Source organism: Antechinus flavipes, chromosome 2, assembly GCF_016432865.1.
Source record: "Antechinus flavipes isolate AdamAnt ecotype Samford, QLD, Australia chromosome 2, AdamAnt_v2, whole genome shotgun sequence".
NCBI classification, from domain to species: Eukaryota; Metazoa; Chordata; class Mammalia; order Dasyuromorphia; family Dasyuridae; genus Antechinus; species Antechinus flavipes.
The window spans coordinates 451,016,768-451,037,625 of NC_067399.1; the positions used below are offsets into that span (position 1 = coordinate 451,016,768).

Below are 20,858 nucleotides of genomic sequence, written 5' to 3' on the forward strand. Positions count from 1 at the left end.
TTCATTATTGAACAAATGGAACTGATTTGGTTCATCTCATTGTTGAAGAGGGCCACTTCCATCACATCATATAGTATTGTTGTTGAAGTGTGTAATGATCTTCTGGTCCTGCTCATTTCACTCAACATCAATTCATGGAAGTCTCTCCAGGCCTTTCTGAAATCATCCTGCTGGTCATTTCTTACAGAAAAGTAAAAATCCATAATATTCATATACTACAACTTATTCAGCCATTCTCCAACTGAGAACTCTGTATTTCTTAAAAGACAAATTATTCCAACAATTCCAAGGGTCTTGTAACTGAAAGAGCCATCTGCACCCAGAGAGAGCTCTGTGAAGACTGTGTGGATCACAACATAGTATTTTCACTCTTTTTGTTGTTTGCTTTTTCATTTTTCCCCTTTTGATATGATTTTTTTCTTGTGCAGCATAATTGTGGAAATATGTATAGAAGAATTGCACATGTTTAACATATATTGGATTACTTGCTGTCTAGGGGAGAGAGTGAGGAGGAAGGAAAGGGAAAAAACTTGGAACACACACAACGTTTTGCAAGAGTGAATACTGAAAATTATGTATGCATATGTTTTGAAAAGAAAAAGCTTTAATGAAAAAAGACCAGGGTCAAGGGTATGTGGGCAGGCACACACATATGTATATATGGGTATGTATGTTCATATACACAAAACTGTGTTTTGTTTTGTTAGAGGTTTCCCAGTTCGCTGTTTGGAGGTGAACAGTCGTTTCCTTTGTGTTCCCTTAACAAAGCACTTTATCTCGTACCTCCAAACCTCCTCTTTGACTAGCTCTTAGCTTGGAACACTCCTCTGTTTTGTCTCCAACTACTGACCTCCCAGGCTTCCTTTAAATTGCAAATAAAATCCTACTTAATCAGGAAGTCTTCCCCAGCCCCTTTTAATTCCAATGCCTTTCCACTGTAACTTATCTCCTATTTATCCTGTATATAAGTTGCTTTAAATATATTTGTTTGCAGTTTGTTCTTCTCCTACCTCCCCCTTAGATTGTAAGCTTCTTGAGGGCAGGAACTGTCTTTTGCTTCTTTTTGTACTTTGTGTCAACCTGGCACAAAGACATTTAATACATTTTTATCTACTGATATATTTACATATGAATATACACACATATTTACGTGTGTTTACAGATGCATGTGTATGAACTAGCTCTGAATGATGTCAAAAGGATCACAAATACCAAAGAGAGATTCTTGTCATTTTCAGCTCCATTTTGGTCCAGGAATTTCTCAATTTCTTGATTCTTTATATCTAGCATCAATTCCACACTCAGTTTCCTAGAGCAGTGGTGTCAAAGAGAAACAGTCACTAAAGATACATAAGAAACCCTGCTGGCACAGATTGATTTCATATATATTATCTATGTAATTACATATTTACTTGTTTTGTTCGCTGTTTCCCAGTTCACTATTTGAAGATACGTTTCCTCCTGTGTCCTTGAAAGTTTGGTATCTTACTGATAAAGAGTTACTAAATCTTTCACATAGTGTTATTATGTACATTGTTCTCTTGGTTCTCCTCACTTTGCAGTTATGTAAATTTTCCAGGTTTTTCTGAAACTATCTCTTTCATCATTTCTCATCATTTTTGGAGGCAATCAGTGACTTGCCGAGAATCACATAACTACTAAGCTGTGTGGTCTGAAGCTGCATTTGAACTTAGGCCCTACTAACTTCAGGGTAAATTCCACTTAGCTGCCTCTTCCTTCATCATTTCTTAGAGCACAATAGTGTTTTATCACATTCATAAACTACATATTCAGCCGTTCCACAGCTGATAGGCATCCCCTCAGTTTCTCATTCTTTATGACCACAAGAAAAAATGATATATTTTCCTTTTTGATTCCTTGGGGCATAAACCTAAAAGCTATCTATTGCTTGATCTAAGAGCATGCAACATTTTGTAGCTTTTGGGGTATAGTTCTAAATTGCTCTCCAAACTGGTTGGACTAGTTCACAGTTCTACCAACAGGCCATTAATATACTTTTCCTACATCCTCTCCAGCATTTGTCATTTTCCTTTTTTTGTTATCTTAGACAATCTAATAGGTTGTATCACAGAATAGCTTTAATTTGCATCTCTCTAATCACTTGTGATTTAGAGAATTTTTTCATATATTATTGATAGCTTCGATGAAAACAGTGTGTTTATAAATCTTGAATTTTATGAGTTCAATGAAGAATGGCTCTTATTCTCATAAATTTGGTTCAGTTTCCTATATATTTGAGAAACAAGATCTTTATTGGAGAAACTTGCTGCAAAACTTCCCCCCTCCCCATTTTCCAGTTTTTCTTCTCATTTTAACTGCATTAGTTTTATTTGTGCAAAAATTTTTAAATTTTATGGAATCAAAATTATTGACTTTACCTCCTGTGAACATCTCTATCTTGTTTGGCTATGAATTCTTTCCCCATTCAGAGATCTGACAAGTAATTACTTCTAGGAAAAAAATTTTAACTTTTGTTTTGGTCAACAGTTCTTTGATAGTTTGGAAACCAAAAGTATTGAAATATAGTTGTCAACAACTCTGAGATACCACTACACATCTGTCAGATTGGCTAGAATGAAAGGGTAAGATAATGGGGAATGTTGGAGGGGATGTGGGAAAACAGGGACACTGATACATTGTTGGTGGAATTGTGAATACATCCAGCCATTCTGGAGAGCAATTTGGAACTATGCTCAAAAAGTTATCAAACCGTGCGTACCCTTTGATCCAGCAGTGTTTCTACTGGGCTTATATCCCAAAGACATACTAAAGAAGGGAAAGGGACCTGTATGTGCAAGAATGTTTGTGGCAGCCCTCTTTGTAGTGGCCAGAAACTGGAAACTGAGTGGATGCCCATCAATTGGAGGATGGCTGAATAAATTGTGGTATATAAATATTATGGAATATTATTGTTCTGTAAGAAATGATAACAGGATGATTTCAGAAAGGCCTGGAGAGACTTACATGAACTGATGCTGAATGAAATGAGCAGGACCACAAGATCACTATATACTTTAACAACAACACTGTATGATGATCAATTCTGATGGACATAGCCATCTTCAACAATGAGACGAACCAAATCAGTTCCAATAGAGCAGTAATGAATTGAACCAGCTACACCCAGGGAAAGAATTCTAGGGAGATGATTATGAACCACTACATTGAATTCCTAATCCCTCTATTTTTGTCCGCCTGCATTTTTGATTTCCTTCACAGGCTAATTATACAATATTTTAAAGTCCAATTCTTTTTGTACAGCAAAATAACTGTTTGGATTATGTATACTTGTATTTAATTTATACTTTAACATATTTAACATGTATTGGTCAACGTGCCATCTGAGGGAGGGGGTAGAGAGAAGGAGGGGAAAAATTAGAACCAACGGTTTGGCAATTGTCAATGCTGTAAAATTACCCATGCATATATCTTGTAAATGAAAAGCTATAAAAAAAAAAAGAAATATAGTTATCAGAATATTTATTTTAAAAGTTGAAGGAAGGGGGACAGTGAATGATAAGTGGATAAAGCACTGGCCCTGGAAATCCAGATACTTACTAGCTGTGTGATTCTGGGCAAGTTATTTAACCCCAATTGCCTAGCAAATCCCGCCAAAATTTTTTTTTAAAAATGAAACTGACGAAAAGTTGAAGAAGAGGCATTTAGCTGGCACAATGGATAAAGCACTGGCCCCGTAGTCAGGAGAACCTGAGTTCAAATCCAGATATTTACTGTGAATCTGGCTAAGTCACTTAAACCCAATTGCCTTTAACAAAAAGGGTTGAAGGACCTTATAAGAACCCCTAAAATACAGTATAATTTCCAATTAAATGAAGTAACATAAAACCTATTTTGCACATCCTAGAGCTATATACATGCTACTTATAATAACAATAATTACTCCTAAATTCTTATCTATATACATCTGGTAAACCCCATAAACTCCTTTAAAATACAAATTCTCTAACTTTCTCTCTTCTTAATATCAGCACCTAGCACAGTGCTTTATATATATATATATAGCTGCTTAATAAATATTAATTAAACCGGAAAAAATTAATTATCCTGGAAATAATGTTAGCAACTCTCATTTCTTCTATATACAAAGATCATTCCTCAGAACATCTCTGTGAGGAAGATAGTCCAAAAATTACTATGCCTATTTTACAAATGAGAGAAGTAATTTGTCCAGGGCTCGTCCTCTTAAATGCAAACCCAGAACTCTCTTTGAGGATTTATGCTGCATAGGAAAGCACACTGGACTTTTTGTGTGGGAACTTGGATTTCAGTACCCAGAATTTACACAAACATCTATCTTAAATATCTGACTTTAGGAGCCATTTCTTTTAAAGAGTCTTTCTTTTCTTATCTGTAACATGGGAACCATAATTTGTTGCACTACACAAAGACTATCGGGAAGAAAGCATGGCAGAACTAGAACGCAAGCCGTTATTATTTGTAAAAAACCGGAAAGCGGGGGGGGGGGGAGGAGAAGAGGGAGAGACAGAAGAAACTCTTCCGGGAGAGCCGGGTCTTCGTTTCTCTCTCTAGGTTGCATACCTGACTCTTTTGGATTTTTTAAGGCGAGCTCCCCCCCCCCCATCCCCCTCTTTGCTTTGCAGCTTCCTTTTTTTATGTTTAGTCTTCCCCATTTTAAATTGTTAGACTGTAAGCTCCCTGAGGACAAGGACCGTCTTTCTGCCGGTATCCCAATTCCCAATGTCTGGCACAAAATAAGAATGTAATAATAAATATTTGTTTCCTGGACTGGACATCTCACCCTTCCGGCTTTGATTTGCTTCCCTGCTATCTTGGACAGGCTCCAAGTTGGGGGAAATTTGAGGCGTGTAATGCATACAAAAGACTACGGAGAGAGTTAACACTCTTACACAGCTGAGGTGGGGTGGGGTGGGGTGGGGTGGGACGCAGCTGGCTGGAGTAGCGCATGCGCCCAGACACTAGGTAGCCCGTCTTGCCTCCAGCTGGGCAGGGGAGGGGGCGGGGCACGCGCGGGTGCGCGCGCAACATTCAGCCGCGGTGGCGAAACCGAGGCTAGCAGCAGCGGCAGTGGTCGGGGCGAGGAAGCCCCTCGCTAGACGGTGACGCGCGCGCGCACACGTGCGTGTGACCATGGGACGCCTTCATTTCACGCGGGACCCCATCCCCGAGTCCATAGGAAGCGATATGCTGCACTTGAACCAGCTCAGCGCGGAGGTGCGCGCGGCGCGGCCTGGGAGTGGGGGAGGGGAAGGTGCGTCCCTGAGGGGTTACCGGGGGTGGGGCCCGCCTGCGTATCCGTTTCTTCCGCGTGCCTGGATTGGTTTTGTGAGGAGCTTGGGCTTTGGAGTCCGTGGCTCGGGGAATCCTATTCATGCATCACTGTGTGACTTAAGGGAAATCACTTGCCCTCTCTGGGCCTTGCAAATCTCATCTGTAACATAAGATGGGGGTGAACTAGCGTCCTTCCATTTCGAAATCTTTGATCCTGTGAAGCCCAGGAAGGAAAAAAAAAACTTTAGAATTACAGCCAAAGAAATTTTAGGAGTGGGAGAAATGGGGAGCAGTGGGCGACCAAAGGGAGAAGAGGATCAGGGTAAAGGGTGGCCCTCGTGTTTTTGGATGACTAGGATGACCGTAGAAATAGGAAAGTGCAGCCAGAGGTTGGAGGCCGGGTGCACTTAAGTAGAAAAGAGGGGAGGGCTTCTGGGAGTAGACTCTATCCAAGCCAAGCCGATTGGGTAAGTCCAGACTTCTTTGCCTCTCTTTTCCCGAATTTACCTTCGGTGTAAGAGGAAGTTACCTAAAAGGAAGGGTTTGGGAAGAAGGGGACAGGGAGAAAGGAAGGTTTTTTTTTGACTTAAAGTCATGTTTTTTGTAGGCAGCCAGGTGGCAGCAGTGGAGAGTGCTGGATTCAAGTTTGGCAGAACTGAATTCAAACCCAGATGGGTTTGCCTAGCTGGGTGAGCCTGAGCCCATTGAACCTCTGCTTGCCTTAGTTTCTTCAGTTGAAAAATGGAGATGACACTTAATAACAGGATTCTTGTGAGGATCAAATATAATATTATTTAGAAAGCGTTTTGTAAATCTTATGTCCAGGACCTCTTGGGCAATCATATGAAACTTAGGAACCCCTCCTCAGAAAACTGTTTTTAAATGCATACCATACATAGAGTTACTAAGGAAAACAATTGTATTAGTACAGTTATTAAGAGAATTTGGAACTCAAAATTTTTAAAAGTGAGTGTTAAAAGTTAATTTTAAGAAATAAGTTATCAAAAGTTTAAAGAAAAATATGTAGACAAGTTAAGAAATCTTAAATGATCTCTAAATCGCTAACATTCTTTGAAGTTCCAGAATTCTAACTTGTTTTGTGAGCTTCATGAGAGCAGAGGCAGCCTTGATTGATTGAAAGGAAGGAATTCTGGGCTTATGTTTAGGAGAAATCTGCCTTCAAATACCTATTTCTTGTGCTAGTCTTGTGGCCACAAGCAATTTAAGCCATTTAATTATCTGAACCTCGGTTTCATTTGCTTCCCTGTAAAGTGGATGTTATATTTTTAGTTTTGTCCTTAATCAGTTTTTTTGTATCAAATGAGATGTTAGCTATTATTCCTGAATAGTTTTTCTCAGTGTTTTGCATAGCAGTGGTATATGGAATAAAAGTTATATTGTAATCCATCAGCAAATACCTCAGTATTCTATTAGTGGTATGTTGTGCTTCCTAGTTGTCTGATGTAACTTTTCTATAAAAATTAAGATAGCATTAAGATTATGAAGATAAGAACTCCCAAGCACTAAATATGAGAATAAACCATATTTCTTTTTTTTAATTCAATGGTATTTTTATTTTTTAGTTACATGTAAAAAGTTTTCAACATTCATTTTTCTAAGATTTTGACCTTATCTTGGTATATAGGTTGTGAGATTTTGGCCTATAACTAGTTTCTCCCTTATTGTTTTTAGTTTTCTCAGCCATTTTTGTGAGTTCTTCACCCAGAAGCTGGAATCTTTGGATTTATCAAACACTAGGTTACTGTGGTCATTGACTATTTTGTATACCTAACCTATTCTCCTGATCCACTACTCTATTTTTTAGCAAATGGACAAACCATATTTCTTGCTGAAAATCAAAACTAAGATCCAAACCCCTTTATAAAAGAACATTTTATTGATTCTATTTTTTTAATTACAGAATTCATTTTTGAATACATTATCATCCCAATCCACCATCACTAACTCACTCAACTTTCTTGTAACACAGTTAAGCCAAACCTACTTATACAATGACCACAGCAGATAGTATATGTGCAATATCAATCAGCAAAGTATTTAAAAAGGACATACTAAGGCATTGGGGCATATTAGATACAAATACATACTTAGATCTCTGTCCTCAAGGAGCTTACATTCTTGGAGATTAATGTCCTGGTCACAAACAAGTAAATATAAGGTATATACAAAATAGTTTCGGGGTTAGGGGGAACTAACATCTAAAGGAATTAGGAAAGTTCTTTTTGAGGAGATGAGACATTAGCTCAGCTTCTCTACTCATAATTTCCTTTATCTTTGACTCTCATAGAAAAGAGAATAAGGTGCAATTCCTTGTTTCCTAAGATTAGTTATTAAAATTATAGCACATTTGAGTTTGTTAGTGTTCTTCATTTACATTACCGTCTGTATTCAATCATACAAGCCTGTGTTTCTCATCCATTCTATTTATCTCTCTTTCAACTTGCTTCAAACCCCAATCACCATTTGTCAGAGCTATTAGCCTAATTAGTTTCCTTGTCTTAAATCTCTCTTTAACTGTCTATCCTCTAAGCCACCAAAACTAATTTTTTTCCCCAAAGAGCAGGTGTTACTTACATACTTAAAGTTGATCAGATAGAAACTCTTGTTTAGCATTTAAAGTTCATCACCTTTTTATCAAATGTCTTTCTAGCCTATCATACATTATTTTCCCAGCATACTTTAGGATCTGAACAAATTCCCTTCTTTCTTATCTCCCATCTTTGTGTCTTTGTACTGATTTCTTCATTCTTCTAATAATCTGTTCATCTTTGTCAGCCTAATTTCCCTCAAAGCTTAGTTCAAGCTATGTATGCCACATTCTACATGACGTTTTTCCTGATACCCCTCTCCACCAATACATTTTAGAAGGTAATATTTGTGGGTATATATATTTGTGTATATTGCTTTTTACTTGTTTATATACACTTTTTTTGTGGATAGAATGTATTCTCCTGGAGGGCAGACTTTTTAACTTTTGTTTTGTATCCCTACTTCCTCTAACTGTGCCTAATGTATAGTAGTGCTCAATAAATGTTTTTTGATGGATACTTTTTCTATAGCTACGGAATCATGGTATGAATATTGTGGCACATTTAAAAAATGGATCTTCTCTATCTTTGATCCCTTCAGATATTTGCCTAGTAGTGGATCTTTGGATCTAAGCATATGAATAGTTTAATGACTCTCCCATATTTCCAAATAGTTTTCCAGCATGATTGTACCAATTAACATGCCACAGACTTTAATTCTTATTTTTAAATATTATTTTATTTCACCACATATAAAGGCAGTTTTTTAAAATAATGAGAGCTTTTTATTTTTCAAAATATATGCAGATAGCTTTAAACATTCACCCAACCTTGTGTACCAAATTTTTTTCTCCCTTCCTTTCCCTCTCTCCCTCTCTGTCTCTGTCTCTCTTCCAGTTCTCTCCTTCCTTCCCTCTCTCTCCCTCTTTTTTTTTCTGTCTCTTCACTCTGCCTCTCTTCTTCCCTGTCTTTGTCTCTCCCCGTCTTTTCTCTCCCTCTTCCTCACTTCCTCTTTCCCAGAGAGTGTAAGCAATTTGATTTAAAACTTTAACTCCTGATGTAGAAAGTTTCTGGAGTTGGGTTTATTTTGCGGCTGGAAGCCTAGCCCAGAGGGAGCAAACACATCTAGGCTGTAAATTAAAGAGTCCTACATGTAGTCTTTCATTTTACCAATATTTATTAAGTACTTAACCTGTGATGGTTCTGTGCTTACTTGTTAAAAGGAGATGAATATGGAGGAGACTGCCCCTGCCTACTAGGAGTTTGCAATCTATTAGGGAGGTAATACAAATGATAATTTTCTTATTAGCAAATTGTATTTGAGTCTTTTAGCCACCTATTGAAATAAATTAAAGCGAAATAAATCTCATTTTACGGGTTGTGATTACTGAAGCGTGTGTCTCTGCTAGTGATCTAGCAATAAACATTTTGTACAGGTACTATTGTGTACTGGTGTTACTGAAAGGGGAAAAAAAAAAAAGCAAAAAACAGTTCCTTCCCTCAAGGAGCTTATCTTCTTATGAATAAACTGTCGAAAGAAAGGAAGGAAAAAAACATTTATTGAGCTCTTACTAAATTCAAAACACTATGTAGCTTCAAAAAACAAAACAAAAACAGCCCTTGCTCTTCCTAACAGAACTCTTATTGTAATGGGACACGTTCAAATTTAGGGAGAAGATTTCAGCCTCAAGTCAGAAGGAAAGAGTTCCTTGATCCTTAGATTACTGGAGCCAATCTGTTGGCAATGCTTTTTCATTGTTGTAATTAGAAATTTTAAAATTCTGAACAAATTTTTTTTTTTAGGAGTCTTGACACATGCTTTCACTTTCTTTCTTTCTTTCTTTTCTTTTTTTTTTTAATTTTATAATAACTTTTTATTGACAGAACCCATGCCAGGGTAATTTTTTACATTATCCCTTGCACTCACTTCTGTTCCAATTTTTCCCCTCTCTCCCTCTGCCTCTTCCCCTAGATGGCAAGCAGTCCTAACATATGTTAAATATGTTGCAGTATATCTAGACACAATATATGTATGCAGAACCAAACAGTTTTCTTGTTGCACAGGGAGAATTGGATTCAGAAGGTAAAAATAAGCCAGGAAGAAAAACAAAAATGCAAATAGTTTACATTCATTTCCCAGTGTTCTTTTTTTTTTTTTTTTAATAACTTTTTATTGATAGAACCCATGCCAGGGTAATTTTTACAGCATTATCCCTTGCATTCACTTCTGTTCTGATTTTTCCCCTCCCTCCTTCCACCCTCTCCCCCAAATGGCAAGCAGTCCTTTACATGTTGAATAGGTTACAGTATATCCTAGATACAATATATGTGTGCAGAACCGAACAGTTTTCTTGTTGCACAGGGAGAATTGAATTCAGAAGGTGTAAATAACCCGGGAAGAAAAACAAAAATGCAAGCAGTTTATATTCATTTCCCAGTGTTCTTTCTTTGGGTGTAGCTGCTTCTGTCCATCCTTGATCAATTGAAATTGAGTTAGGTCTCTTTGTCAAAGAAATCCACTTCCATCATAATACATCCTCATACAGTATCATTGTTGAAGTATATAATGATCTCCTGGTTCTGCTCATTTCATTTAGCATCAGTTCATGTAAGTCTCTCCAAGCCTCTCTGTATTCATTCTGCTGGTCATTTCTTATAGAACAGTAATATTCCATAACATTCATATACCATAATTTACCCAACCAGTCTCCAATTGATGGGCATCCATTCAATTTCCATTTTCTAGCCACTATAAACAGGGCTGCCACAAACATTTTGGCACATACAGGTCCCTTTTTCTTCTTTAGTATTTCTTTGGGATATAAGCCCAGAAGTAACACTGCTGGACCAAAGGGTATGCACAGTTTGATAACTTTTTGGTCATAATTCCAGATTGCTCTCCAGAATGGTTAGATTCGTTCACAACTCCACCAACAATGCATCAATATCCCAGTTTTGCCCGCATCCCCTCCAACATTATCATTAGCCAATCTGACAGGTGTGTAGTGGTACCTCAGAGTTATCTTAATTTGCATTTCTCTGATCAATAGTGATTTGGAACATTCTTTCATATGAGTGGTAATAGTTTCAATTTCATCATCTGAAAATTGTCTGCTGAACAAATATTTTTAAAGTGTTTCCATACACAGAACAGAACATTAAAAATTCTATATAAAATCATGAATCTTCATTTCATGCCAGTAGGCTTTTTTAAAGTATGTAATAAATTGTGCAAGTTAATTTCAAAACTGTCCAGTTTGGTTTTGCTTCTTTCTGAACTTCCATGTTCTCTTCGCATTTTTAAAAAATGCTACAACAATCTCCTTTTTAAATTTTGATGTTACAGTTGCTAACCACTGTCTCCTTTCCTACCTTAACACTCCTCTCGCCATCAACAGAAAAACTAAGGGAGGGAAAAACCTTTGTAATAAGGGCCAGCAAATAAAACCCATTTTGCCCATGTCCACAAAAGTATTTCTGTCTCTGCACCCTCTGCCCATCACCTCTCTGACAGGAGATGAAGTCTTAATTGAAGTTTATTTTCCTTTATAATGTTGTTGCCCTTATAGCAATTGTTCTCTTTACTTTCTTTCAGTTCATAACATCCTGAATTCTCTGAAATTCACTTTTGTCATTTCTTTTTTGTTTGTTTATTTGTTTTTGTTTTTATGCTGAGGCAATTGGAATTAAGTGACTTCAGGATTGGTGCTCTATCCACTACACCAACTAGCTGCCCTCTCTTTTGTCATTTCTTAAATACCCTTATATTCTTAGTACCATAATTTGAATGATTCCCCAGTTACTAAGAAGCCATCTAAGGCAACTCATGAGGTTCTTACTCTCCCTGGGTCCTTTGGTATCACTTCCTTTGATAAAATTCTTACTTGTTTTTGATGTTGCTCTGTTAGGTGGTGTCAATTACTTTGGTGAGATTTTTTTCCTCCTTGGTCATCTTTATCCCTGGCTGCCAAGGAGTTAGGGATTTACAGTACCTCCACAGGTAGTTGCCAGGTTGCATATCTTGAAGGCTTCTTACTGAAAGTTATTGGTAGGGTTGGAGGTAGGGGGAAAGGCTGGGCTGAATCCGTAAAAGGTCTTTGAGCTGAGTCTAAAAGAGAATTCAAATCCTTCTCAGTTAACTTCAATAAAGATTATATCTATTGACTTAATTGTGAGAGAACCAGACTAAGGGATAGGGCAACATGAACATGGCCTTTAGATATTGGATGAAAAGGTACTTACTAGTTCGGCTTTCAAAGCCCTTCACACCCTGACCCTTTCCTGGCTCCTCCTTTCTCCCTATTCTAACATTTTTCAATTCTTATACTTTAATCTTCACATTCCCTTGGACCTTTGGTGGCTGCCCTCCTTGCTATTCCTGGAACTGTATTCTGTATCTCCCTTCTCCGATCATTTTCACTGACTGACCTCCCATGCCTGGAGCACTTTTCCTTGTCTTCTCTGCCCCACCTCCCCTCTTTCCCTCCCCCCTTTCCTGTCTGGTCTCATTAAAGTTTCACTTTCCGCCAGAAGCCTTTCATAGTACTTATCCTGAAACTGTCTTCACTTTCTGCAAGTAGCCTTTCCTAGTTCTTATTCTGAAACGGTCTTGTTTGTATATTGTTATTTGTCTGTTGTCTCCTCTTCCCACTCCCACCCTCCAACCCCTCGAGATCAGGGACTGCTTGCCCTCCCCCCCTTTCTTTATATTGAAAGAATATTACCCAGAGTCTTCAAGCAAAGTTCAACCATCTTATGGTTAGGATTGCACCAGAGGGACCCAAGAATCTTCTAACTCTGACATTCTCTTATCTATTTAATAATCATATATTAAGGGTCTGTTCTATCATCTATGTGATGGACTAAAGGAAGTCCCAGATCTGTGTCCAAGGAGTCTGCAGTCTATGTGGGAAATAACTACTTTATATTCATTTGTCATCTCATTTAATTCTCACATTTTTTGTGACATGATTATAAATAGCATTAGCCCTTTTTTATAGATGTAGAAATCGAGACTCAGACATTTCTGTGGCTAGTCAATCAGTGGGCACAAAGCTTATGCCAGGAGATATTCAAACCTAAGTCTCTGCTGACTGTCTCATGTACACAGATGGAGGAGCACTATGAAATCAATTGAAAAAGATTGCTTTCAACTGGGGTGGATCAAAGGGAAATATAGATTTACAGCTGGAAGGAAGCCCAGAGAGGTTAAGGACTAAGGTAGCTTCTGAAGTTCTTTCTGTCTTTAAATCTATGATCCTATAATCCTAATGGGTCACTTACCCCAGAATTTGAATTTAGATCTCTAATTTGATTTAAATCCAGCTTTCTTTGTTATACTTTATGCTGGAAGGCACTTGGAAATCTTCTTTAAAAAGATGGCATTGAAGCTTTGTCTTTTTGTGGAATAATAGATGCCCTGGTACTGCAGTCCATAGCACAATGGAGATTGAATCTTCCTCTCAGTTCATAGTCTTATGTAGCAGTAACTGCTGTGTCAATACTCCTTGGTGTTGATGAGCTATTTTTAAAATAACGTTCCTTCAGTGAACTGGATGCAGGTGGTAATATGTTGTTGGGAAGAGATTTCAGGATGTTGGAGGCAAAGGCTGGTTTGGGAAATGAGCCAGGAGGAGGAGGGGAAGGAAAAGATTGTTGATATTTGGGGCTGCAAATCTTCTGAGCTCTTGCCTAGTTCCACTCTTTTGAGACTGCAGCCCTGGGTGGAGTTGAATCAGGAATCTAACTCAGTAGATGAATGTACTGAAAGTCTCATTTTCATTTTAACAGCAGTTTTCAACGCTGACCGAAGTGATTTTCTACTTTTTGATTCAACCCAAGGAGGTAAGGTTTTTTACTTGATGACCAGAAGTGTTTGACTGGGAAGCTGTTTTCCTGGATAGCCTGAAAAAGCAACAAGGCTTTTTACCCTTAGCACAGAGGGGATGAGCCGGGGTTCTTAACCTGGGGATCTGTAGATAGAATTATATCTTTTATTTCAATACAGTTGGTTTCCTTTATAATCTTATGTGTTTTATTTTATGCAGTTAAAAACATTATTCTGAGAAAGGCTTTACTAGATTGCTAAAGGAATCCATAACAGAAAAAAAAAAATCCCTAGATTAGAATAAGACATAAATTTTCAGATATGGCTAATGTTTTATTAAGCCATATTTATTTGTTACAAAGGAGGGCTTTTTAAAGAGGGCAGTTATTGGGTAGTAACAAAAAAAAAAGAGAAAAAAGTAATATCAGTAGAACTTTTCAAAACAAAAGGAAAAGTGTAGAAGTTTTAGGGTTACATAGTTATCTATGTTATTTTGGTGGCAAAATAGACTTTTTTCCCCCAATAGTATTTTATTTTTCCAATTACATGTAAAGATAGTTTTCAACATTCATTTTTGCAAAACTTTGGGTTCCAGATTTTCCCTAATCCTCCCTCCCCAAGACAGCAAGCATTCTGATATAGGTTATGCATTAACAAAAGCTTTTAAAGCACATAATAGAAGTTCATGTTTTCACGAACAATCCTCTTTTTTTTTTGTTGTTCATTGTATATTAAAATGTTTGTGTTTAATTATTAAGGTTGTAATAAAACTTTTAGAAATATTAAGTGGGTTTTTTTTTTTGTCTTCTTTCTGTGCTACAGATTGAAACATTCCTGGCTAAATTGTCTGATTTTGCTGCCACCAATCAGATCAGCCTTGGACCCTTAAAGAATATTGTGAAAAGCATTCTTTTAGTGCCTAATGGTGAGTGAATGAATATTGTGCCTTGATGCTTGTGTTATTGACTTTACTATTTACTCTCTTATGTTAGACACTTAATGGACTTTCTTCCCTCTCCCTTATTATTCATATGTTGTTTAGGCTTGATCATTTGAAAAAAAAATATTTATGTAAAAAAAAAAAATATATATATATATATATATATAGATGTAGATATAGATTCTTTTTTTCAATTAAGCATTTATTTTCTCTTCCTCTCACTTTCCCTGTTCTCCAATTGATTAAAAAAGAAAAGAAAAAAAATCAAATTCTCATAACAAACTAAACTTAGAGTCAAGCAAAACAAATTATTGCATTGACCATATCCAAAAAACTATTTCTCATTCCTAGTCTTGTATACATCCCTTCTCTATTAAGAGGTTGATAGCATGCTTTCTCATGGAATAGTGGTTACTCAATTGTATTGATGAAAGTTCTTAATTCTTTCTTTGTCTTTCAGTGTTGTCATTGTATAAATTGTTCTACTGGCTTTGCTTAATTCACTCAGTATTGGTTCTTACTGATTCCTGTATTCTCTGTTCTTTTCATCCTGTCTTTTGGTACATTGGTATTCCATTACATATTATTGGTTCATCTATTCCCTAAATGATGACTTATAAGTCTTGTTAATTCTATGGATGCTGTGTCTTTTATACCTGACTTCTCATCTGCCTTCTCATGCCCCCTCATCATGCCCAGCTTCATCTTCTTTCCATCCAATTCGTCTATTACATGTTGTTAATTTATCTTCTTTAAGCTTAAACCTGGTCCCATCAGATTTGAAAACAATGTGGTACATAGGGAGAAGGACTCTAATATCCTGACTTCAATTCTGGCTCTACAGTGTACCTATGAATGAGCCACTTCACTTTTTCCTCTCTATCAGGAATGTTGGAATTAAATACATCTCTTCTAGCTCTGACTGTGTGAAGCCTGACTCTTTGATGGTAGGTCCCTGTTGCCTACTAAATGAGTTTAAAGTCTTTTGCTGGCATCACACAACCTAGGTGCTATGCTATTTTTTCACCTGTGTCTCTTCTTGCTTCTTTCCTTATACTGTCTGCTCTGACCAAATTGGAATCTTTTCCCTGAATATTCTCTTTGGACTCTTCCTGCTGTGCCCTTATCTAGTGTTTCTTCTTCAGAGCCCTTTCCCTTTTTCTTCTGTTAAATGCCCACCTAGTGTTTAATGTCCAGCTTACATATCACTTCTTTGATATGAGCTCTATGCCATTAGTAACAACTTCCCCCACCTCAGTGTTCACTTATTTTTTTAAAAGTATTCTATTAGTCAGTCAGTCTGCATTTATTAAGGGCTAATTGTGTGCTAGGCAATATGCTAAATGCTTGGTAAGGTGAGGGTGGGAAGGCTCAGGATGAGGCCTTACAAAGAAAAAACAAAAATAGTCCCTGCTCCTCAAGAAACTTACTTTCTACTTTTTTATTAATAGTATTTTATTTTTGCAAGTACATGCAAAGATAGTTTTTAACATCACTTTTGCAAAAGCTTGTGTTCCAAATTTTTCTCCTGCTCCTCTCCCCAAGACAGCAAGCAATTTGATACAGGTTAAACATGTGCAATTCTTCTAAACATATTTCCATGTGCATCATGCTGTGCAAGAAAAATCAGATCAAAGGGGGGAAAACATGATTAAAAAAAAAAAAAAAAAAAAAAAAACCCAGGCAGACAAACAATTCACATTCAGTCTCCACAGTTTTCTCTCTGGATGCAGGTGGCATTTTCCATTCCAAGTCTGTTGGAATTGCCTTGAATCACCTCATTGTTGATCCCAGTTGATCCTCATATTACAATGTTCTCTTGGTTCTATTCATTTCACTCAGCATCAGTTCATGTAGATCTTTCTAGGCTTTTCTGAAATCAGTTTGCTCATCATTTCTTACAGAACAATAATATATTGCATTCATGTACCATAACTTATTCAGCCATTCCCCAACTAATGGGCATCCCCTCAATTTTTGGTTCCTTTTAACTACAAAAAGAGCTGCTACGACATTTTTACACATGTGGGTCCATTTCCCTCCTTTATGATCTTTTTGGGATATAAACCCAGAAGTGAATTTGCTGTATCAAAGGATATGCATAATTTTATAGCCCTTTGGACATAGTAATAAAAGAAGTAATAGAAGAAACATATCTATAAATAGGTACATACAAATTTTTTTATAGAGTCAAAAGAAAGTAACTTTAAAGAGAACACAAGCTACAAAAGGGCCAAGGAAGGCTTCCTATGGATTTGACTTTTGAGAAAGCTTGTAAGATAAGGCTTCTGAGAGATGGAAGTGAGGAGAGAACAGTTAGAGCAAAGGCAAGGATATGAGGAACATTCCCCGGTTGATGAGCATTAGTTTTTAGTTCTATGCAACCACAAAAAGAATTGCTACAAATAGTTTTGTACATTTTTAGTTAAGAGTTGTATGTGGTTTTTTTTTTTTGCTTAGGATTAATTTATCCTCCTCTTTTTTCCCATTTCCCTCCTGCTTTCCTGTTGAATGAAATGTATTTCTGTACTCATTTATATATGGAGTTTAGCTATACTTTTTCCTTGAGACTCTGCCATCTTGGCATCATTGTTCATGCCTTTTAAAAAGAAAGAGTTTTTTTTAAAAAAACACAGTAAAATTAACACCAGTCAGGTCTGCCATCTATGCAGCATCTTACCCCATAATACCCCATCTCTACAAAGATGTAAAGGAAGAAGTATTCTTTTCCTTCTTTTTTTATTAAAGCTTTTTATTTTCAAAATATATGCATGGATAATTTTCAACATTCATCCTTGCAAAAATTTGTGTTCCAAATTTTTTTCCTCTTTTCCTCTTATCCTCTCCCCTAGATGGCAAATAATCCAATATATGTTAAACATGTGCATTTCTTCTATATATATTTTCACAATTATGCTGCACAAGAAAATCAGATCAAAAAGGAAGAAAATGAGAAAGAACACAAGGTGCAAGCTGAACAGCAACAAAAAGAGTGAGAATGTTATGTTGTGATCCACTCTCAGTTCCCACAGTCCTCTCTCTGGGTGTAGATGGTTCTCTTCATCACAAAATCATTGGAACTGGCATCAGTTATCTCATTGTTGAAAAGAGCAATTCGTCAGAATTGATCATCGTATAATGTTGCTGTTGCTATGTATAATGATCTCCTGGTTCTGCTCATTTCATTTAGTATCAGTTCATGTAAGCTGGCTACTTGGTTCTGGGTTTGTTGTTGTTGTCTTCTTTTGACAGTATACACATTGTCATTGTGTATATTATTTCCCATACTCTGCCCTTTACTTCAGTGAGTAAACTTCCTCATGCTTTTCTGAATTCTTGATATTCATAGTTTCTGACAGTAATATGGTATCACATTTCTGTACCACGGTTGGTGTAGCTCTGAGAAGAACTTTCTGACTAACTTCCTGGTCTTCAGCCAATCATAGAATTCCATTGCCCAAAAGAGATCTGAAGTCCAGCCACCCCTTTTTTTTTAAGGTAGAAGAAAATGAGGTTCAAAGAGTGAAAAAAATTCTCCAAAGTTACTCTGTGAATTAATGTAGAGAAAGGATTTCTTGATATTCAGACCAGGATTCTTTATCCTATACCAAGCTACCTCTTCCTTTTTTCAAACTCCTCTGAATACCACTCATTCAGCTTTCACACCACAGCTGAGGTCCAGAGATTTCCAGTCAATCTCCTAATAGTTAGTAAGCTCTTAAAGGAGTTTTCCTTTCCCCAGCACTTAGTATATAATAGGAGCTTAATAAATTTGCTGAATGAATAACTCTTTTCTACTTCTCTCCCTCATAATTGTGTTGTTTCATCATTTGATCTTTCTTTTGCTACTTGTTTCATAGGTGTCTTTCTTGTTTCCCTAAAAAATTATGCTTTTTTGGATCAGCAGTTGTTTTGGTTACTCCATAATAGGGGCTTAGTAAACACTGGTTTTGAGTCTTTTGTGCAGGTAAACATTCACTCATTCAGCAAGTGTCTTCTGTATTCTAGGTACTGGGGATACAAAGACAAAGAATGAAACCTCCCCATCTCTTAAGTATCTTACATTTTAGTGGGATGGACGTAAGAATACTGAATCACTCTCAGGAGGAATATCTGTCACACCTCTGCTCAGAAAATCCTTGGTGGCTTGTTACACTTCTGGGTAGTTATATAGCTTTTTTCCTATCCTTCTAACTATATTATAACTTTGTTGAGGAACTCTGCAGATCTGTTAGCTCAGCCAATCAAAACCCGCAATTTGCTCTCTCACTTCTGTGCTTTTGTTTTCATTGTACTGTATCCCTAAATTCTCTTTTTTTCCCCCCCTCTGGTGAATTTCTATTATTTCACTAAAACACAACTGAAGTGTCTTCTCCAAAAAGGTTCCTTCTTTTCTTTCTTACCCTCTTCCCAATTATTGATAATAGGCTTTTATATGTATGATAACACATTTTAATGTGTATTTCTTTTATCATGTAATGTTGTGTACTATAGCCTTCCTAGACTTCTTAGACTCCCCTTCTTAGACTTACACCTTTGTGAAGGCAAGGTTCCTGTCATATCTAAGTGGAGATCATATAAGCCTGAGCCTAATGCCCTATACACTGTCAATACCTAAATGTTGGGTGAAAGCATAATTGCAATCTTTTTCTTTTAATATAAAAAGCTTTTTTTATTTTTCAAAATACATGGAAAGATAGTTTTCAACATTCACCCCTACAAAACCTTCCAAATTTTTCTCCCTTCCTCCTCTCCTTCTCTCTCTCTTGGAGAGCAAGCAATCCAGTATAGGTTAAATGTGTACAATTCTTCTAAACATATTTCCACATGTATTATGCTGTGCAAGAAAAATCAGATCAAGGTGGGGGGGTGAGGTGGGGAAAGGAGGGATAAGAAAAAAACCAAGCAAACAAACAGTAACAAAAAAGATGAAAATACTATATTGTGATTGGCTTTCAGTCTTCATAGTTTTCTCTCTGGATACAGATGGCTTTTTCCATCCAAGTATTTTGGAATTGCCTTGAATTACCTCATTGTTGAAAACAGCCAAGTCAATCCTAGTTGATCAAAATATAATCTTGTTGCTGTGTATAATGTTCTCTTGGTTCTGCTCACTTCATTTAGCATCATTCATTTACGTCTTTCCAGGCTTTTCTGAAATTAGCATCCTCATCATTTATTTTTTTTTCAACTTATTCATTTAATATTTTCCCCATTTTTTTACACATTTATTTTTAAGATTTTTAAGTTCAAGGTTCTGTCCTTTATTGCCACCACAATAAAAAAATTACATGTGAAGTTATGCGCAAAGCATTTCCATAAAAGTCAAGTTATAAAAGAAAACATAGATCTCTCACCCTAATGAAAATTAAAACCCTCAAGAAAAATTAAGTTAAAAATAAAGAGAGAGAGAGAGAGTGAGTGTGTGTGTGTGTGTGTGTGTGTGTGTGTGTGTGTGTGTGTAATAGAGAATACTTCGATCTACATTCAGGGCAGTTCCTTCTCTGGTTATGGATAGGATTTTTCATCCTAAGTCCTTCAGAGTAGATGTGGATGATTGTACTACTGAGAATAACAAAGTCATTTACAATTGGTCATGTATAGTATATTTCACTTTGTTCATGGAGGACTTTCTAGGTTTCTTTTCCCCTAAGATTATCCTCATCATTTAAAAAAAAAATTATTAAAGCTTTTTATTTACAAAACATATGGATAGGTAATTTTTCAACATTGACCCTTGCAAAACTTTCTGTTCCAAATTTTTCCCTCCTTCCCTCCACCCCTCCCCTAGATGGCAGGTAGTCCAATACATGTTAAATATGTTAAAATATGTATTAAATCCAATATATATATATATATATATATATATATATATACACACACACATACACACACACACATACAGTTAGCTTGCTGCACAAGAAAAAACAGATTAAGAAGGAAGAAAAAAACTGAGAAAAAAAACAAAACGCAAGCAAACAACAACAGAAAGGAATGAAAATGCTATGTTGTGGTCCACACTCAGTTCCCACAGTCTCTCTGAATGTATATGGCTTTCTTCATCACTGAACAATTGGAACTGGTTTGAATCATCTCATTGTTGAAGAGGGCCACATCCATCAGAATTGATCATCAAATAGTCTTGTTGTTGCGTGTATCTCCTCATTCTGCTCATTTCACTTAGCATCAGTTCATGCAAGTCTCTGTAGACCTCCCTGAAATCATCCTGTTGGTCATTTCTTACAGAACA

General features: G+C 36.7%; 1 protein-coding gene across 2 annotated transcripts in view; it reads left to right on the forward strand.

Annotated features, from left to right (window-relative positions):
- The first annotated feature begins 5,033 nt into the window (after positions 1-5,033).
- COMMD7 (COMM domain containing 7) overlaps positions 5,034-20,858 on the forward strand; it is a 32,129-nt gene continuing 16,304 nt past the window's right edge. Inside the window, exons 1-3 of one of the 2 annotated variants that reach the window (XM_051979442.1) lie at positions 5,034-5,235; positions 13,632-13,685; positions 14,491-14,593. In XM_051979442.1, coding sequence (XP_051835402.1) covers positions 5,152-5,235; positions 13,632-13,685; positions 14,491-14,593 — 241 coding nt within the window. In that variant the 5' untranslated portion in view covers positions 5,034-5,151. The remainder of the gene's footprint in view (positions 5,236-13,631; positions 13,686-14,490; positions 14,594-20,858) is intronic. The other variant, XM_051979443.1, reaches the window with a different exon arrangement.